General features: G+C 38.0%; 1 protein-coding gene across 3 annotated transcripts; it reads left to right on the top strand.

The window, feature by feature from the left end:
• The first annotated feature begins 12,669 nt into the window (after nucleotides 1-12,669).
• LOC113276994 lies at nucleotides 12,670-17,181 on the top strand. Of its 3 annotated transcripts, none has more exons than XR_003324755.1 (5): nucleotides 12,670-13,588; nucleotides 13,690-14,166; nucleotides 14,424-15,493; nucleotides 16,019-16,114; nucleotides 16,212-17,181. XR_003324755.1 is itself a non-coding variant. In XM_026526307.1 (3 exons), the coding sequence occupies exons 2-3, from the start codon at nucleotides 13,776-13,778 to the stop codon at nucleotides 14,582-14,584; spliced, it is 552 nt and encodes a 183-aa protein (XP_026382092.1). In that variant the 5' UTR covers nucleotides 12,671-13,135; nucleotides 13,690-13,775; the 3' UTR covers nucleotides 14,585-15,567. The 3 variants fall into 3 exon arrangements, 1 of the variants encoding a protein (XP_026382092.1); XR_003324754.1 differs by having other exon boundaries at nucleotides 12,671-13,135; nucleotides 16,212-17,180; XM_026526307.1 differs by lacking the exons at nucleotides 16,019-16,114; nucleotides 16,212-17,181 and having other exon boundaries at nucleotides 12,671-13,135; nucleotides 14,424-15,567.
• The last annotated feature ends 1,219 nt before the right edge of the window (nucleotides 17,182-18,400 follow it).

Genomic DNA, 18,400 nt, shown 5'->3' with positions numbered 1-18,400 from the left:
GCACGTTTAAGGGCCGAAATTGACGAAACAGTAAACTTCCGGGAGGTTTTCAGAAAATTTTCAGCTGTCATGTAGTCCAAAATTTTGGCCACATCTTTTTGCTCGTTTCTCCAATTTCTGTGAATTTTGGATATGTTTTAGAGAACATCAGTACGAAGAGAATGGTATATGACCCATCCCTAGATTCTTCACCAATTTCTCCCATATTTATACTTTGTGCGGGACCGTGTAAAATCATCTTAGACAAGCTTGTTGTAAAACACTCCTGTTGTGTCTTTAGAACACTCGCTTGTTTCTTGAACGGTTAGTGAAGGATTTTAATGTTATTGAGTAATTTGAGATCAAGAATCCTTGATTGATACATGAGCATGGTGCTTGCAGTGCCATCTTGCTTCTGTCAGTCGTAGAAACATCACTTCTGAAACCCTGGTCACGGGACCATAGCTGAGGTTGCTCTCAAGAGGGGATGATATAATGACCATGGTTGCATGTCCTGGTCTTAGCATTACTTTTATGATGAATGATTAGCACATGAGAGTCTGGTGCCACCGGTCTTGGACTGTGAAACTGATCATCATGATCAGTGGACCGTCAGTCCCCAGTATTTTGTTAAATATCTCCCTTTCGTTTTCCCTTCTTCCGGCAAGACCTAGATAGAGGAGCCGGGTAGAAAAATTGATGCAAAGACCTAGGTGTTCGAAGTTGGAGGTACCTTGATGAAGGACTTGATGGATAGACATGGTGGACACCGATCGACTGTGGAAGTTATGAATCTCATCCAAGAATTGCTGCCCGCATGTTGTATGTTCTGGAAGCTGTAAGAACCTCATACGATGTCGGAATTCGATGCTTGACCCCAACTTTTGAATATAAGAGACTGAGTTATCATATGATAAAACAATCACTCAATTTGGAGTTGTAGAGGTCATCCAACGAAGCATGCACATTTGTAATTTATAATCCCGTACAAATTTTTCAGATTTCGTAGACCTGACGGTAAAGGCCATATCTTTCAGCTCGTATGTCCGGTTGATGCGCCCTTTTGGTATGTTGTAAAAGATACATAAAAAACATCTTTCGTTGAGGAAGTATTGTCCTATTTCTCACTCAATTGTACGTTTTTGTAAACCCATGGGCTGAAGTATGTTGTATGTCATTTGTAGAGGTGATGAGAACTTCTTTTAGTAGACTTGGGATTGTGCTCGCCTGTTGTGCAAGCTTCGGAAAGACTTTCATGTGAACATATTTCATGTCTACATACCTTGATATGAATCATTAGTGATTGGAGAAGTCTGATCCATCAAGTAACACTTCAGAGAAGGGATAGTTGATGAAGCTGGTCATGAGGATGCTTCCCCTGAGACCGTTGTTGATGCTGGATCACGATATAATTTTCTACAGAAATGCTTGTTGATGCCAATACTATGGTCGGAGTTGCTCCAGAGACCGAAAAAGTTATATCCACGATTATCGACTTAGTCTTTACTCCTTCATCCAGTGAACCTTTACATTCACGAACTAATTAATGAGTTGAGCGTCCCTAAGATGAGGTTGTAGGGTTTAACCCAAATTATCCCGAACCTTTACTGTGAATTGCCTTGTCAGGGAATCTTTGTTGTTGTGGTAGATAGAAGCGGAAGTTTTTATTCTGGATGTGATCGGTGAAGAGAGGAAGTTCCTCAGTCGTGCAGGGGCTTGCGATGTAGAGAGAACCGTTGATGAAGTTTGATGGAATCACGTCAGGTCGGAATAACTTGTTATGTGGATAACATTTATTGAAATAAAATTGATTTATCCAATAAGATCAAGTCCCCGGTGTATGTTGAAGGAGTTTGTGTCATCGATGGATGAATGATGTTGCATCTGTTTCAGAAGTCTTATCATGGGATAATGAAGAATTAGCGATTGTAATTTAGTTACACTTTGATTGTGCTGGTGTTGAATCAGTATGTTATCTTCGAGATATTTGTGCTGAAGCTAGATGCGCCTTTATAGGAGGTGTACTCTTTGATTGGGAGTACAATTTGAAGGCTTCTTGAGCGTTGAAGCGTCATATCCTTTGAGCATGTCTTAGGTTTGATCGTTTGGGTCCTAACTATCTTATGTTGATTCAGCATTCCTTTAGTCGCGGTAGTGGGATTCAACACTTGTGTAAACATCATAGCTTTCTGATTTTGTGGCACACATGAACACTCCTGCAAGGCTATGGAGAAATGACCAAACTGTTCTTTGTCGTGCTTGACCATCATCTCAGTAATGAATGTCTCAGTGAGATACTCGACACGGAAAAATGTCAGATTCAACCACTTGGTAAAATATTGCTGAAGTCAGATTACCCACTTGACATAGACATGGGAGGAATGAGACTTGCTTGAGTGCAGGACCTTTTGATGAATGTATATGCATTTTTTGCAGGTTCTCGTTTCAACCTCGTCAAAGATCGAAATTCCTCCAAGTGCTCTGATGATGGAATATCCGCCAAGTCTTCTGGATCAGAACTTTCTTCGTTGGAGAGATGTGTAACCAAAGGCTTTTTATAAGTACCCATCTGTTTAGCGTGGGTCCACGCTCGTATGAAGGACATGTCATATCCTGGATCTTCCTAATTATGTGAAACTTGGTTTCTGTCCAGGTTGAACTTATGTTCACTTTGAGAGTGATGTAGCCATAAGTATTTCCGAGCGTTCCTTCAAGGTCTCTGATTGAGATGGGAGCATGAGTAGCTTCTTGTTGAGTGATTCCTGTGGATTCGATGGTACTCAGTGGAATGTTGTTGATGCTGGTGCCAGCATCGATCAACATTCTTCCAAGTTCCTTTCTTCTGAGATTGTCTGTGGTAAGCAGTCCCCAGTCGTACATATATTGGTCTGTGGCTGGAGGCTCAAGAAGTATTTCCGGAATGGACTTCTTGACACGATGTGGTTCAGTGTTGTTAACATGTCTCTCCTTTGCGCCTTCGACAGATAGAGCAATTCACGGTCGACCAAGGATTGAACTTGCTCTTTGATAGGTTGTTCAGAGAGTGTAAAGGTTCTGATTGGGAGAGGATTCTTGTGTACTCCTTCAGTACCCAGTTGAAGATATTGTGGATCAACCTTCTCCTTGAAGATGTGCTTCAAAATATTGCAGTTACTTGTTGGATGATTGATGAATCTATGAAGATGACAGTACCTGGGATTATAAATTTTTTCTTCAGTTGGCTCTCTCTGGTGAATAGTAGATTGCATCATCTTGAACCCTTAATTCCAGTAACTCGATCACTCCTTCATGAGAAGAGAGAAGTTTGAGTCTGTCCGATCATTTCCCCGTTCGTTGATGTCGGGTCAAGGTTTGTACATTTCAAGATTGGTTATCTTTCTTTGGTGCTTTCAGAGGAGATGGAGAAGCGTGCTTGCGTTGTGACTCAGCTTTCAAATTACTCCCTTCTGCAACAAAATTTGTGGAAGGTTAGAGGTTGTGTTGTTTGTTGATCAAACATATGTTACCTCGAGTTTCTCGTGGTTCCTCAGTTTTTGTAGCTTGATATTTCTAGTAAAGCAGGTGCGGTAGTTGCTGATCACTTAGATGCTTCATGAAGTTGTGAAAAAGTCTGGAACCAGAGATTTTCCAGTAAAGCTCTGTAGAACGGGATCGTTCCGTTGATGCATAAGTATACAAGTTGTTTCTCTGTGATAACTGGGTCGTGGCAATCCAAGGCTTGAACTCTGAATCTTTTCACATAGTCATTGGGATGTTCATTGCTCCTTTGAAATATTCTCCCCAGATCAGAGAGAGTAATTTTCTCTGACACGAAGAAGTACTTTCTGTAGAAGGCGTTAATCATTTCTCCCCAACTAGTGATGCTTCCTGGCGCGATGTTGTTGTACCAGTTATATGCCCTGCCTTTCAGGGACTTTGAAAATTCCTTCATACAGACAACATGATTGTTCTCATGTTCTCCCAATTCTTCCAGAAACCGAGAGACATGCTCTTGAGCATTGGCTGTTCCATCATACAAAGTGAAGGTTGGAGAGCTATAACCTTTTGGAAGAGGAATTTTTTGCGTAGAAACAGGGTATGGAGGATGGTAATGATGGACATGTGGTGTCTTGTCTTCTCCACGGTCCTCCAAGAGGCGTTCCAAATCTTCCCGAGTAATGAAATTTGGTGATTCTTTCGCTGATGGATCGCCTGCATCTTTGCGGACTTCATTGTCATCCACCGTATGAACTGGAATGACTTCAGGATCAGCATCCGAAGATGTTTCTTTATCTTTTCCCTTTTATTGAGTTTTCTCTGACATCTTGTCAGTGAGCATTTTGAGATAATTGCACAACTCCTTCTGTGTTGCTGCCATGTCCGTCTGATTCTTGGAAAGAGTATGTTGCACCTTCATGGGATCTCCTATGGTAGGTGGATTTTATATGACTTCTTCGGGATGCCGACCGAAGAGAGGATGACTTCCAGTGTTGGGCTGAGGAGGCGTAATGATCACCACCATTGTTGGGATCAAGAATGGTTTCTGGGATACCATTATTGTCATTGTTGCTAGTGCTAGCGTCGTTTGTATTCGTAACTGACCCAGACCTAAGATCAACCATTTTGTGAAAGTTGAGATTGCAACTGAGAGATTAATCTCCTATTGTGGTCGCCAATCTGTAGATGGGGAAAAATGATTTGCTGTTTTTTACGGAATTGAGAAGATGACCGTGTGGAGACTCCTTGAACCGAGCAGATGCTCAACCTCAGACGGATGCACTGCAAGAAGGGACTGCTTTAAGTTCGAGAGATCAATCTGTAGGACTCCGTCCTAAACCAAGACAATGGTCGTTCCAGAGTTAATTCGGTCACAAGAGAGGATAAGCTGATCTGTAGGAGGGAAGCTGAGAAATGTGTGAGATCAATGGTGATAAATTTTGTAGGTGTGTTGTGTATTCTGCGTAAGAAGGTTTTGAATGATTGAATTTACTCAGTTGAGAGTGATTTCTCAGACGATGAGTTCGTGTAGACGAAAGATTGTCTGTATGAACTTGTCGAGAAATTCTTGTCTGTTTCAATAATGATTCAGAGGCCTTTTATATTGCTGAATTGAAAACACCATGATCCCATGAAGTGTGACAGTTTCTGGAGTCAAAGAGTGGGGAAGTGGAAAATCGTGTTGAAACCAGTTGCTCGTCGTGCAGATACTTGGTTAACTTTCCATCCACTACTTTGCTAACACCTCCAAATGATTGCACAACTTGCTCACATTCTCATCATGTGTATGAACACACGTGCCGTAGACCGCCAGACCAAGACCCTAGTTAATATCCCCCCATGTGACACGATTGATATCTCATGAATGTGGAGTCTGCAAGACAGACGTGTATTTAGTTAGTCAGTTGCTGACTTTATAGGACTATGACTACTTGTATTGCTGAGTTGAACATAATTTGCAAATGTACTGAGACTCATGAATCGAACATGGCTGTTGAGATAGAAAATATCATTGTCGAATAAATATTGATAACTTGAGAAAACTGTGTTGTTGAATCATTGAATATTGATAGTTGAACCAATATTCCTTAGTCTAAGCAAATATTGCTCATATGACCAAATATTGCTCATTTGATGAATTATTGAATATTCATAGTTGAACCAACATTCTTCAGCGTGAACAAATATTGTACATTTGAGCGAATGTTGCTCATTTGATGAATTGTTGAATATTAATAATTGAACCAATATTCTTTGGTGTGAGCAGCCGTTGTTCATTTGAACAAATGTTGCTCGTCTGAGCAAATGTTGATTTAACATGATGGCATCTGAGCCGATCATAATTATTAAAATGTTTACCACGGGATCAACGTAAAGTTGTTAATGTTTGAATCTGCTCAGAATTATGTTTTTTGCAGAGCTCTGGATTCGAAACCCTAATTTTGATCAATTGTTGAATTGATGATTTATTGAAAATCGTTCATGATATGAAGGAGGGACCGGCTACATGGGATGATGAATCGACCATGTAGCTCCCAGATGCTCAAGTGAGCAAAAATACCAAAGTCTCTGAAGACCAGTTGGTGAAAGGATGATTAAATGCTGGTTTAATCATTTATTAAAATAATGCTCGTGTGAGCGTTAGGTAGTAAAACCTAGTTATGAAAAGATGAGGGACCAATCAAGAGAGCATGAGACCGGCCCTTGGTGGTCGCGGGACCAGCTGATGATCATTTGAGAAAACACCAAGTTGTTTGAAAAGAGTTTGGACCTAATATGAGCAATTGATCAAATTAGGTCAAAATTATTAAAACATGCGGGACCGGCTATTTGCAAGCCTTAGGGACAGCCTTGGTCGGTCAAGGGGATATGCCCGTGTTACCATAATGTCCGTGTCTCAGTTCTGAGAGTTTCAATATTTTCCGGCGCGCGTTTGAGCAACATTTTGAGAAAATATGAAGGATCCGGGGTTTTGCTGAAACTAGGAAAAATTCATAAGATGATGAAAATAATTAATAAAACATGAGATCGCAAGGTGTGCGACCGGCCACGTCTAGGGCATGGCTGGCCAGCTAGCAAGCTTCGGTCCCCCAACACTTTTCCCAGTTTTATCTTCATGATTTTAGGGAAATAGCATAAAATCCAAAAGGTTTGTTGAAACCAGGGAATTTTGTTGAAATCAGGGAGTTTCCATAAGATGAGGAAACATAAAAAAATAATAATAACAAAGAAAGGGACCTGTGGGACCGGCTAGAGCATGACCGGCCGGCTAGAGCCCGGTCCCACGAGTTTCCCTAATTTTATATTATTTTTCATGGGTTTAGGGAAATTTCATGAATTCAAGTAATTTTCATGGGATGAGGAAAATAATAATAAAATAACAAGGAGTCATGAGGTGTGGGACCAGCCACGGCTAGGTCATGGCCGGTCGGCTAGTGAGCCCGGTTCCACGACATCTTTTCTAATTTATTATTATTTCTTTGATACGAGGAAACACCATGAGACTGGGGAGTTCCCTTGAGACGAAGGAGATTTGCTCAAATGAAGGGATTTTCATGAGATCAGGAAAAATAATAAAAATATGATAAAATATAAAATTGGACGTGGGACTGGCCACGACAGGACTGGCCGACCAGTGGGCCCAGTCCCCCATCACCTCGATTAATATTTTATTATTTTCTTCCTACTTTGCATCGGTCCATCGTTCCTTCGTGTTTTAGAATGATCGTTTGTGCATTCTGGTGCTCGTATGTGCATTATTACTGAGTACACTTGCACCATTTTGGTCGGGGCTTACTCGAGAGCTGCTCAGATTCCCGTATATCAAATATTTATCATTAACCCATAGAATTCTGCCGGGAAGAACCACAAATTGAAGTGAAGGATCATAAAATATTGTTGAATATTCAATTAACGATTAGAGATAATTAACTGATGGCTCTAGACTAGCAGGCATAAGCGTGCACACGGTACGGTTCGGCTGGTTCTTGTCGAGGCCGTACCCGTACCTCCCTAACCTCGGTTCCAAAATTTTGGACCGGTACCTGTATCCTGTACCTCGGTTCCGGTACCATTCGGTACACTTGCGGTACCAGGTATGGTTCCGGTACTAGTCTCGGTTCCAGACCCAAAAAAAATCCCATTATAGAGGAAAAATAGAGATTACTGTAACATATGTTGTAATCGATAGAGATCCAAATACAGAGATTCTACACTGGTTAACTGTGTTAAGTTAGCTCGGAATTGTTATGATGTTGTTGCTCCTAATGTCCAGTGAAGGTTACTCATTTGTCGGGAACACAAGTTAGGGTTTGAATGAGTAAATGTATGACTAATAACTATTTTCTAACACTCTTAACAGAATCTAATACATATTTTCATTTTGTTACTTGTCTACCAAATTGACAGGAGGGTTTTCACTTTTGAGTTGTTCTAAAACGTTTTTAGAATGTGTGAATGAGTAATGATCAGTTCATTAAGTTGATAAGTATTTGTTCATGCCGATGAGGGTATTTTTTAACTTCTGGATCCAAACTCAACGTCACATAATCGAAATTCTTGATAGATTGATTTTTCTATTAACTTTTTTTCAGCATCTCCTATCTGCAACTCAAGTTTAAAACTCTCATAACATCAACGCATCCTTAAGATTCCGGTACATTCAGTCCAGGACGGTACGGGACTATAGAAGGACCGTGTACATGTACTTGCTTAGTCCTAGTTTCTATTTTTTGGACCAGTACCTGTACCTCCTTCCTCGGTTCAGTACAAAAACAGGTACGGTTCAACCGGTTCCGGGACGGTCCATCGGTCCGGCTCGGTTCTTGTGCACCCTTAAGAAGTCATGCTGTCTAGGAGCTTTGATTATCTGAGAATTGAGAAATATGAACTTGTTGAAACGTCATATCTCATTTATATAGTCATGGAAAACCTTTTTGCATCCTGAAGATGTTATTGCTCTATAGTCGCAGGAAAGTTGTCTAGGAGCCGTCTAATCTTTCGATTCCATATAGAAGTAATTACCGAAATTGCTCAGTATTCATGAGATGTGCCGTTGCCTCAGCTGAGAGACTACACATCTACATATACTCTGAGAGACATCATTCTCAGTCAGAGATTTTGTGGCATGAGCTTTCATGCTTTCGACGAGAGACATGAGTCTCAATAATCATCTGATCGCTGGATCAGGAGTACTAAAATTACGGTTTTACGATTTTAGCCTTTGTCGAAAATCCACCATCTACACTTACAAGAACATTAAATCTAATTAAATCCAAATTCAACAAGAGAAAACGAACAAGAAGAATCATACGTGAAATAAAGGTTTTGTTTAATGAGAAATAAACTGTTTTTGTTATCTTTGGGTTTGTTTGAGAATTTGGGTTTTTGTCGAGAAGATAAAAAAGACAGAGAAAGGGGTTTGAGTTTGGGTTTATTTTCTCTTAAAGTTTCAGTTTTTGGTTCTTTGGAGATGGAGAAAACGGAGAAGAGGCGCACAAAGGTTAGGGCTAGAAGGAAAAGAAATGGAGAATGAACAAAAATTGGGCTTGTACTAGTGACCAATAGGTCCAATACCGAAGCAGGTGAAAGCTCGCGGCAAATTAGGGGTGTGCGGTTAACCATTTTCAGACTTACAGTAATGTGGCATTACATGTGGCTAGCCACCTCTGGGTATGCAACAGAAGGCTAGTACTGAGCGTATAAATACTAAAAATATTTGTCGGATTTATTGCGTGATATAATGGTTTCTCGTTGAATCACGCACCTAGTGAATTATCACGTTCGAGAATGACATCTTTTTTGCGTTAAATGATGGGCCTTACTATTTTAATTTTATATGAAGGATTTTGTTTGTGAAACTCTATTCACGTAATTAACCCATCATATAAAAACGTGATTAATATCCCTTTCTGGACTAGTGTATGTTTTCCTATCAGTTTGCGTCCATGTGTACTCTACATGACAGTCTGCACGTTTAACTAGCATTGGTAGACTATGTATGTGTAACTAGTAGTTACACATGCTAATTAAATATGTAACTTCTAGGTACACAAGATAAATGGATGTGTATCTACTAGTTACACATGCTAATTAGATGTGTAACTTATAATTACACATGCTAATTTGATGGGATATGCATATGCAGTTCTTAGAGGCATACTTGCTGATCTAATTGAAACTCGTATGCTAATCTAGTAGTTTTGTGTTTTTTTGTGCAGGGAAACACATTAGCAAGTTGGTTAAGATGGATTCATCAGCTGCAAACCAACACAAATTCACTCTCGATCTCATAAGAACAATTGGGTTGGCTGCAAATATTTCTGAGAACCTTTCAGACTATTGGTAAATCGCCTACTCTTAATCTTTTCTAGTATGTATATCAATATATGTATTTTTATAGAAGTAATTTCTAAATGATTTTAACCTTTTATAGATCAATTGATGTCTATGCAGGTCTCAATGTGGTTTGCACGCATTAACATGACACTCTAGCAATTTATGCCTGTCAAGGTAAGCAGTGATGATCCTTTTCTCATGGATGATATCGTTGACTATGTCAAGTACTTACAGCTTCAGATTAAGGTACTTCTCCCTCTTATATTCATATGTTTCATTTGGACATGGATAAATTGTACAAAAATGATGCAATAGTAGCATCTTGAAGTACTAGGCGAAGTTTTTAAATTTTGCTAATGAACATGCCTTATAACCAAAAAGTATGCCTGGATCTCATCCCATATGCACGTGTAACTAACTGATATACATCCCATATGCATATAAACTGCTGAGTGCACGTCTCATATTCTTGTTTCACCAAGTCTAGACACTACTTGTATTTAGACTTAAAAATGATTTTTCACATTTTGTACATGTTATCTTGCTCGTTTTTTTTTATTTACTTTTCCTTGTATTGGACTAGACTACTTTATCTCTTAGTTTCATTCGGTTATATGGTTCCTAGTAGACCTTTTAGATATTTCCTAGTCTTTTGATATACATAAGTAACATGGATGTGTAATTCCTAGTTACACATGCATATCACATGTATAATCCCAGTTACACTAGTCAGATATATGTGTAATTTCTAATTATACTGGATAGATGCATATGTAACTCCTAATTACACATGTTAAGATAAATTATCAAGTTTTTTTATGTTATTCGCATTGCAATTTGTTCTATAATTCTGTTTTTTCCTTTCTGTTCATCCAACCTAATCCCATGGATGTTTATTTTGTTATAGATATGTAAGCATTTTGATATCGAGGAAGACAAAAAAGGAGCGGATCATGATTTCACATTTTTAACTCGTTTATTGTGTTCAATAATAACCATTTACTATGATTGATAAACGAAGAAATTATTGGAAATGAACATTAAATTAATACATGTATATTCTGTATGTGTATATTTGTGTAACTGCTGAGTACACATCCATATTCATGTATAACTTCTCACTACACATGTCATATGGATGTGTAACCTTTGGATACAAATATTATGTGGATATTTAACTTCTTGATACACATGCCATACTCATGTGTAACTTCTCCGTACACATGTGTAACTACTGAGTACACATCTATATACAAGTGTCACTTTGCATTACACATGTCATATGAATATGTAACTTATGGATACACATGCCATATACATGTGTAACTTCTGTGTACACATCCATATGTTGGTGGGTGGCGACGGCGGTTGTCAGTGACAATGGTGGTCAGAGGTAGTTGGTGGCGGTGGCGGTCGACGATGGCGATGATGGTCGGAGGTGGTTCAGGGTGGGTGGCGGGAGGTGGTGGTGGTCGGAGGTAGTTGGCGGTGGTGGTGGTCGGAGGTGGTTAGTGGTGTTGACGGTCGGCGGTGGTGGTCGGAGGTGTTGTTGGTGGTGGTCGGAGGTGTCTTTGGTGGTCGGAGGTGGTGGGAACATCACACTATATTTTAATAATTTTGGGCTTAGATTTAAATTTTATTTAATTATGGGCTTGACAATATGTATCAAGGTCTTTTAACATTTGGGGGCCTAGATTTAAACTTTTTTTAAGAAACCTATTGTAGGGGCTCCAAGAAAAGAGTTTTGAGGGCTCCTACGGATTCAAATATCCTACAATGAAGATAAGGGCACCTAATTCATAAGAAAAATACTAAAATACCCTTAACATATTAAATATATTGAAACCTAAAACTAATTTGTTTTCATTCCTCTCCTTTTAACTCTTCCATTTTCTTCTTTCCCATCACCTCCATCGTCTATTTCTTCGATTAATCATCAATTCTCAAAATAATTATTTATCGGTTAACACCACTTAATCCACCCGGAATGACTTTAATAAGGTAAAAATCAAAAAAGCTTCATTAGTTTTTATGCATAGATAGGTCGGAATCGATAGAATTAGGTTTTTGAAAAAACAGTATCAGAACTGTCTACGGTGTGGAGTTAAGAACTCCAAACCGTATATTCTGGGTTCAAAAATCCTACGCTTTGAAAAAATCATACTTCCATACCGTAACTTGTACGTACGGTTGGGAAGTATGAATTTTCCCGACCGTAGGTTAACTTATAGTTCGAATTTGGGGGTTTTCAAAAGCAAAAATAAATGATGAGTTTTCTTAGTTTTTTTTTCTTTTTGTGGTCGTGTTCTTCATCGCGACGGAGAATAAGAAGAGGGATAGAAGAATAATAGGGTATTTTTATGATCCTCATCTTCATCATGATTTATGAATGAAAAGAGAAGGAGAAGATAAATAAATTTAGTTTTTTTGTATATGATCATCATCTTCGTCATGATGAAATTATAGTCATCATCTTCATCATGATTTATGAATGAAAAGAGAAGGAGAAGGTAATAAATTTAAATGTATAATTCATGGAGGATAGTTTAGCCACTACGAAAAATAGTTGGATATGGGATTTTGTTGATTATTATTTTATAACCTGATTTTGTCATTTTGTGAGCCTTCAAAATCCAATATTTAGAACCTTATAATAGATTTCTTTTTTAATCAAGGGCTTGATATTATGGATAACCTGTGGATCACGCCTTAGTTCTTATACGGTTTTTTGCTTTTCTATTGAAATTTATGGACCGAGTAAAAAAATGAATGCCAAATCCTAGTAGTCTAGTGCCATTCTTGACTCTTCTAGTCAGTCTCGTGGTGACCACCACTATCAGTACTTGGTAGTCTTGTCTCGTGGAACTCAATTTTATTTTGGAACCCCTAGATATTATCTCTGAAGTGAAAAGCATCCAAAATTCCTGAATCCATTTCGTAAAATCTTTCTAATGACCACCACTACCAGAACTCAATTTTCTTTTCGATCCAAACCCTAATATTATCTCCGACTCTGAAGTGAAAACCATTCCAAATTCCTGAATCAATTTCGTAATTTTTTTCTAGTTTCTTTAAAATTTCTTTGCAATTTCAATTTTTAATGTATGAGATTCGAGCACGATTGGTTCATCATGAGCAGGAAAGTTATGTAATGATTTGGACATTCGGTTTGGGCGGAATCGGAAAAGGATACTGTTTACCAAAGGACAGCTACGGGATCATTCACTTATTCTGTTGATGGTGGATCGTTCATCCGTAGTATCTTGGCCTGTTCTATGGCATAAACATACCCGATCTACTATTCTTTTTGCGTCAGGAATATTATTTTTTTTCAATTTCCAAGGTTTGCTTTCTTTTCTATTTCGAATTTCTCCCTTTTAGGTTGATTTTGGTATTTGTGGATCTAGATTCATTTTGTTGCTGTTTTAGAGAGATTCATGTGTTGTGTATTGCCTGGGGGTGAAGCATTTAGGGATTTTTGCTTATTTCTATTTTAAATTACCCTTTTTCAATTTTGTTGTTAATGTCCATAATTCATAGTTGGTAGCTTTGGTGTATTCATGTCATTTTGATTTTTATTGTATCTGTGTGCATATCAATGGATTCCTTCTGAATTTGTAATTTTGAGTTATTATAGATCTATTAAGTTTTTACATTAATAGATTTTTAGTTAATAGAGCTAAGATTGGGTCTTCTTCCCGGTGGTTTCCTTAAATCATCATAGATTAACAAGAAGAGGGCATTTTCCGAAACGGTTCACATACCTTACCTATATATACAGGAAGGAGTTACAGTGGTAAATGCAGCTTCAAAAATTACAGGAGAGTTACTTTCTGTGTCAAAAATTTAAATGGACTTTCTAACTTGTACTTTCAAATTGGTGTTGCTCCATTGCAGGATCTTGAGGAAGAAAAAGTGCAGTAATGTTGATAAAATTATTCCATTTTCTTTTGGATACTTGGCATGCCTCTACGGGTCTATGAATGCAGATGGATCCGTGTCATGCAAGCTTTTCTTATTTGAAAAATGACAGAAAGAATCAAATAATAGATCTTATCAGTTGCGGATTCCAGTGTCCTATGTGTGACAGACATGACAAATTGGAGAAATGTTCAAATATACTGTTGCCCAACAAGCAAAGCTTAGAGAATTGCTCCGACCATCACTTAGATATTCTATTGTCTCTATTTCCTGAACTTCTTTATGATGATTCATCTGAAGAGGCTCAGGCTGCATGTATGAGAGTTATTCCGCGGATCCTCATGCACACGCCTCAAGACTTTCTTAAGACAAAGCATAAGTTCACTAAGGAAACTGATATGGCGTCACTACTTTCTATGCTACCAGGAGTCTTTGCTCTTGCACTTCTCCAAGGTAATAGGACAGCCTAGACCTCATGTTGCAGTTTTATCACATACGAACTGGATTTACCAAGCGGGATATTTTTGAAGCTATATTACCATTACTGGTCCAGAAACTTGTGGCAGAGCACCAGTATATTCACACAGAAAAAAATTTATAATATAGCCATTCAACATACTCTAGTAAAAATTATTTTCAGTAAATTTTATTATGGTAAGATTTCTTTATCATCTCCTTTGCATTAATCCATTGTAGTGTCTATGTTGCAGATAATAAAGGGCAGCAAGACTACAGCAGTATACACCATCTCCTAAGAAACAAACTCAAAACGAACAAAAACAGGTTGGAGCAACCTGAAAGTGCTGGACCTATGGGTCAAAATATCTCATTGCGATCTGACAAACCAGTACTACCTCAAACTGCAGTCTAAGAGAGTTGCTGATAATGCTAAACCGGCACGAAAGGGAGTAAAGCAGAAATTGGGATCAGGCCATGTCCCAATGTTCGAATCAGGGATGTGGATGATACTTTTTTAGATATGGAGGCAGGATTTGAAGATTTACAGTCCGACATAGCTACAGAAGAGGAAAAGATGGGGTTGGAAAGTGATATAATGATGTGGTAGAAGAAGACATGGGAATGGAGAATGATGTCGGTGTTACTGCTGATAAGGATACGGTCAGGCAACACCATGATAAATTCCGAGGCAAGGAAGGTGCAATCATTAAATTCAAGGCACCGAGATAAGGGACGGGACTATTAAATCTCCGGTCGTAGTAGCAGCTGTTGACATGGCTGTGCTCAAGGACGCTGTTGCTTTTGGAAAACAAGAAAACAGGCTAGAAGAGCATCCCGTGTTTGTCGGACTGGTTTTCCTCGGGTTTTACGGCTATGACAGTGACATATCTGTTGTTACCACAGAGTACATGTTGTTTTGCAAATACCAGATGTGGACGAGTCCATTTCCAGTGGTAGCTGGTATTACCTCAAGCCTTGTCTGACGTCTTAAGCCCGTAATGAGTATAATTGCAAGTTTCTATTGTCATGGTTAGATTGGATTATGGCAAACTTTGGAGTGTTTTTGCCATGTGGCCTGCACATCTTCATCATTCTCATTTAAAGTCCATTTCCAGTGGTAGCTGGCATTACCTCAAGCCTTGTCTGACGTCTTAAGCCCGTAATGTGTATAATTGCAAGTTTCTATTGTCATGGTTAGATTGGATTATGGCAAAACTTTTGGAGTGTTTTTGCCATGTGGCCTGCACATCTTCATCATTCTCATTTAAAGTCAAACACTCCTACATCTCCTGCATCAACAAGAGGATCCTGACTTGGAAAGGTACCTTCTCCACGTACTCTTGAATTGCTGCTGTTGCTTCCATTTCTCTCTTACTCGCAAGTAGTTTCTTTCTTCCTTCCTTTTTAAAATTTTTTGTTCTTTGTTTTTGTTTTTGTTTTTGTTTTTGTTTTTGTTTTTGTTTCTTTTTTTTTTTTTTTGCTTGTGTTTCTATGCATATTAATGATGTGATATATGTACATGAACCAAGATAAAATCCCAGTTGAGGTTCCGTGTAGCATTCATCACATCTCTGAATTATCCGAAAATCACAAAATCTACTTGCAATTAGTGTTAAGAATTCTAATATCACTGTAAGATAAAATTTATTGCCTTTTCGAAACTCATATATTTCTTCCAAAAACTTGTTATCATCGTTGTTGATTCTATTATCTTGTACATCTGTTGAGGTCCAAGCTCAATTGGTTATTCACGAGTTGTTAATCATAGTAGTGATAAAGATCCAGATTACGAACAGATATTCTGTTGATGGTGGTTAAAAGGAGTTCTCTTTATTCTGTTTTTCAGAAATATTTTAATTACTTGAAAAGGAAGTACAAATGGGTTCTATATTGATTTTGACATTTGGCATGAGCGGAATCGGAAATGGAGATTTTGTATCAGGTAATTTTTCATGTTCTTCAAAAGATGTGGCAATTGTGAGTGTTATGTTTTTTGGTAAAAGAGATTTTCTTATTTTTAATGTTTTATGTGAAAACAGATTATGTTGTTGGGTTTATGAGGTCCAAGGTCTGTAAACCTAAGGAAAATGGTGGGTTAGGCATTCACAGCTTGAAATTGGTGACAGTCTTGTGAGTAAGATTTAATGTCCTGCTGCATCAGCAGTACATTTATCAGTAACAATTTTGACCAGCTGAGTAAGTTATATGGTCGACATCTTCGATGAAGGTTTCGCATAAGATCCATTAGATAATAGGATAATACCGATTGTTGTAATTAAACAATGTTGTACTAGGTAGAGATGATTGAACACACTAGAACCTCCACACTCTGTTTCTTCTTTAATTCCTTCATGATAACCTTACAGAAAAGATCACAACAATACGAAGAAACCCTAAAATGAAAGCAACTAACACACCACAAATTCAACAATTAAGTTAGATCAAAGAACTGTTTAACTAAAAATAATAACTCTCTTAGTTTATTACTTTCAGCATCCTATCCTCAGATACAAGCAGCCACCAGCAGGTACACACGACCAAATGCTACTGATAATAATCCCCACTCCCCTAGTTAAATGACTACTTGTGCTTCATGTTTTATCTTTTCTAATTCATATAGGGATGTATAATACAGCAAGTAACTTGTTTGTACCAGAACAGGGACGAACACAAAAATCTTGTATGGGTAGGGCTGGAATACCGGCAGTTGGCAATGCGGCCGAAGGGCGCAATTATTTTTCGAACGAATCGAATAATAACTCATATTTACAATTGAAATACTAGACAGATAGACAAATGATCAAAAGGTAAGCAAGATGTATGGCGAACGCGATTGGACAAAGAAATTTCTGAATTAGGGAAAAAAACGAAAAAATAATTATGTTTTAAAGAAGATTTTTGTCTTAGTTTTCTCATAACATCGGGTAAATACTCCAAAAAAGAACAAAAACATGGGCTAAAGCTAATTAGGCAAAGAAAATACATTAGCTAAGTTCAATTAGGGGAGGGCTAACCACTAATTTTTAAAAATTTAACATAACAAATTTTTCGTTAACAATTATAGTGACGGGCAATAGCCCGGGTTAGCCCCTTGCTAGGCCCGTCCCTGTGCCAGAACATTCGCCTCAATTTCTTTTTTTTTGCACCGACTTACTTAGACTAGTATATCAACCGATCCTCAATGTCTCTCTTGCACATCTGGTAGAAGTGTACATTTGAAATTTTGAACGCTGAAGTAATCGATTTAAGTTTTTAAAAGTCTCGCGCTTCATGTTATCTTGAATTTTGATTTTCAGATGTTGCTCTTGTTGATGTTGTGATCTCCTAGTTATTGTTAAGAAACATTGTGTTGACAACATGGAGGAGTAGAGACCTTGCATATCTCACTATCTTTATAATGAAGATATTGGCGTATATATTTTCTACATGTTACGCATATATATTATTTTGCATGCAAGATATATATTATTATGTATTATTGTTATTTACTTTCTAAGTCTCTGTAACTTGTATAAGAGAAGCATTGCTTCATTGTAATCTTTACACCGATTAATATATCAATCTTGATTCCATGACATTTCTTGTCATGGGATCAGAGCCACAATCTTCCGCTGCAAACCTTCAATAATCAGATTCCTTTCAAACTCTGAAATCGTGTTTACTCTATTTATTTTCTTTATCTCAATACCTACTTTCTCATCATGTCTCGAGAAGACTATTCACCAATTACAGCCAAGTTCGATGGAACTAACTATAATCATTGGTCCTTTCTCATGAGAAGTTTCCTCAAAGGAAAAGGACTATGGAAATACATAGATGGTACAGAAAAGCGTCCTGCAACAACTGTTCTAGAGAAAAAAGACAAAAAGGAACCCTCAGCCAGTGACAGTCTCAATGACTGGGAGATCAACAATCACAAAATTCTTACATGGATCAGAAACACTGTTATTACATCCATCAGTATGCAGCTTACCAACTTCGAGGTCGCCAAAGAAGCATGGGACTTTCTCTCCAAAAGGTATACTCAAATCAATTTTACTCAACGTTATAAACTTGAACAAGATATCCGATCCTTAAAGCAACATAATGACCATACAATATCGGATTCTCACTCAGAGATGTCTGTAATATGGAATCAATTAGCATTATGGAACCCAGATGGACTACTGATGCACAACATTGGTAAAAATATCGAGAAGAATCGCGGTTAGTCCGACTTCTTATGGCT

The sequence above is a fragment of the Papaver somniferum genome, chromosome 1 (genome assembly GCF_003573695.1).
Source record: "Papaver somniferum cultivar HN1 chromosome 1, ASM357369v1, whole genome shotgun sequence".
Classification (NCBI taxonomy): domain Eukaryota; kingdom Viridiplantae; phylum Streptophyta; class Magnoliopsida; order Ranunculales; family Papaveraceae; genus Papaver; species Papaver somniferum.
Note: the sequence above shows the minus strand (reverse complement) of the source record. Positions and strands in the feature narration are given on the sequence as shown.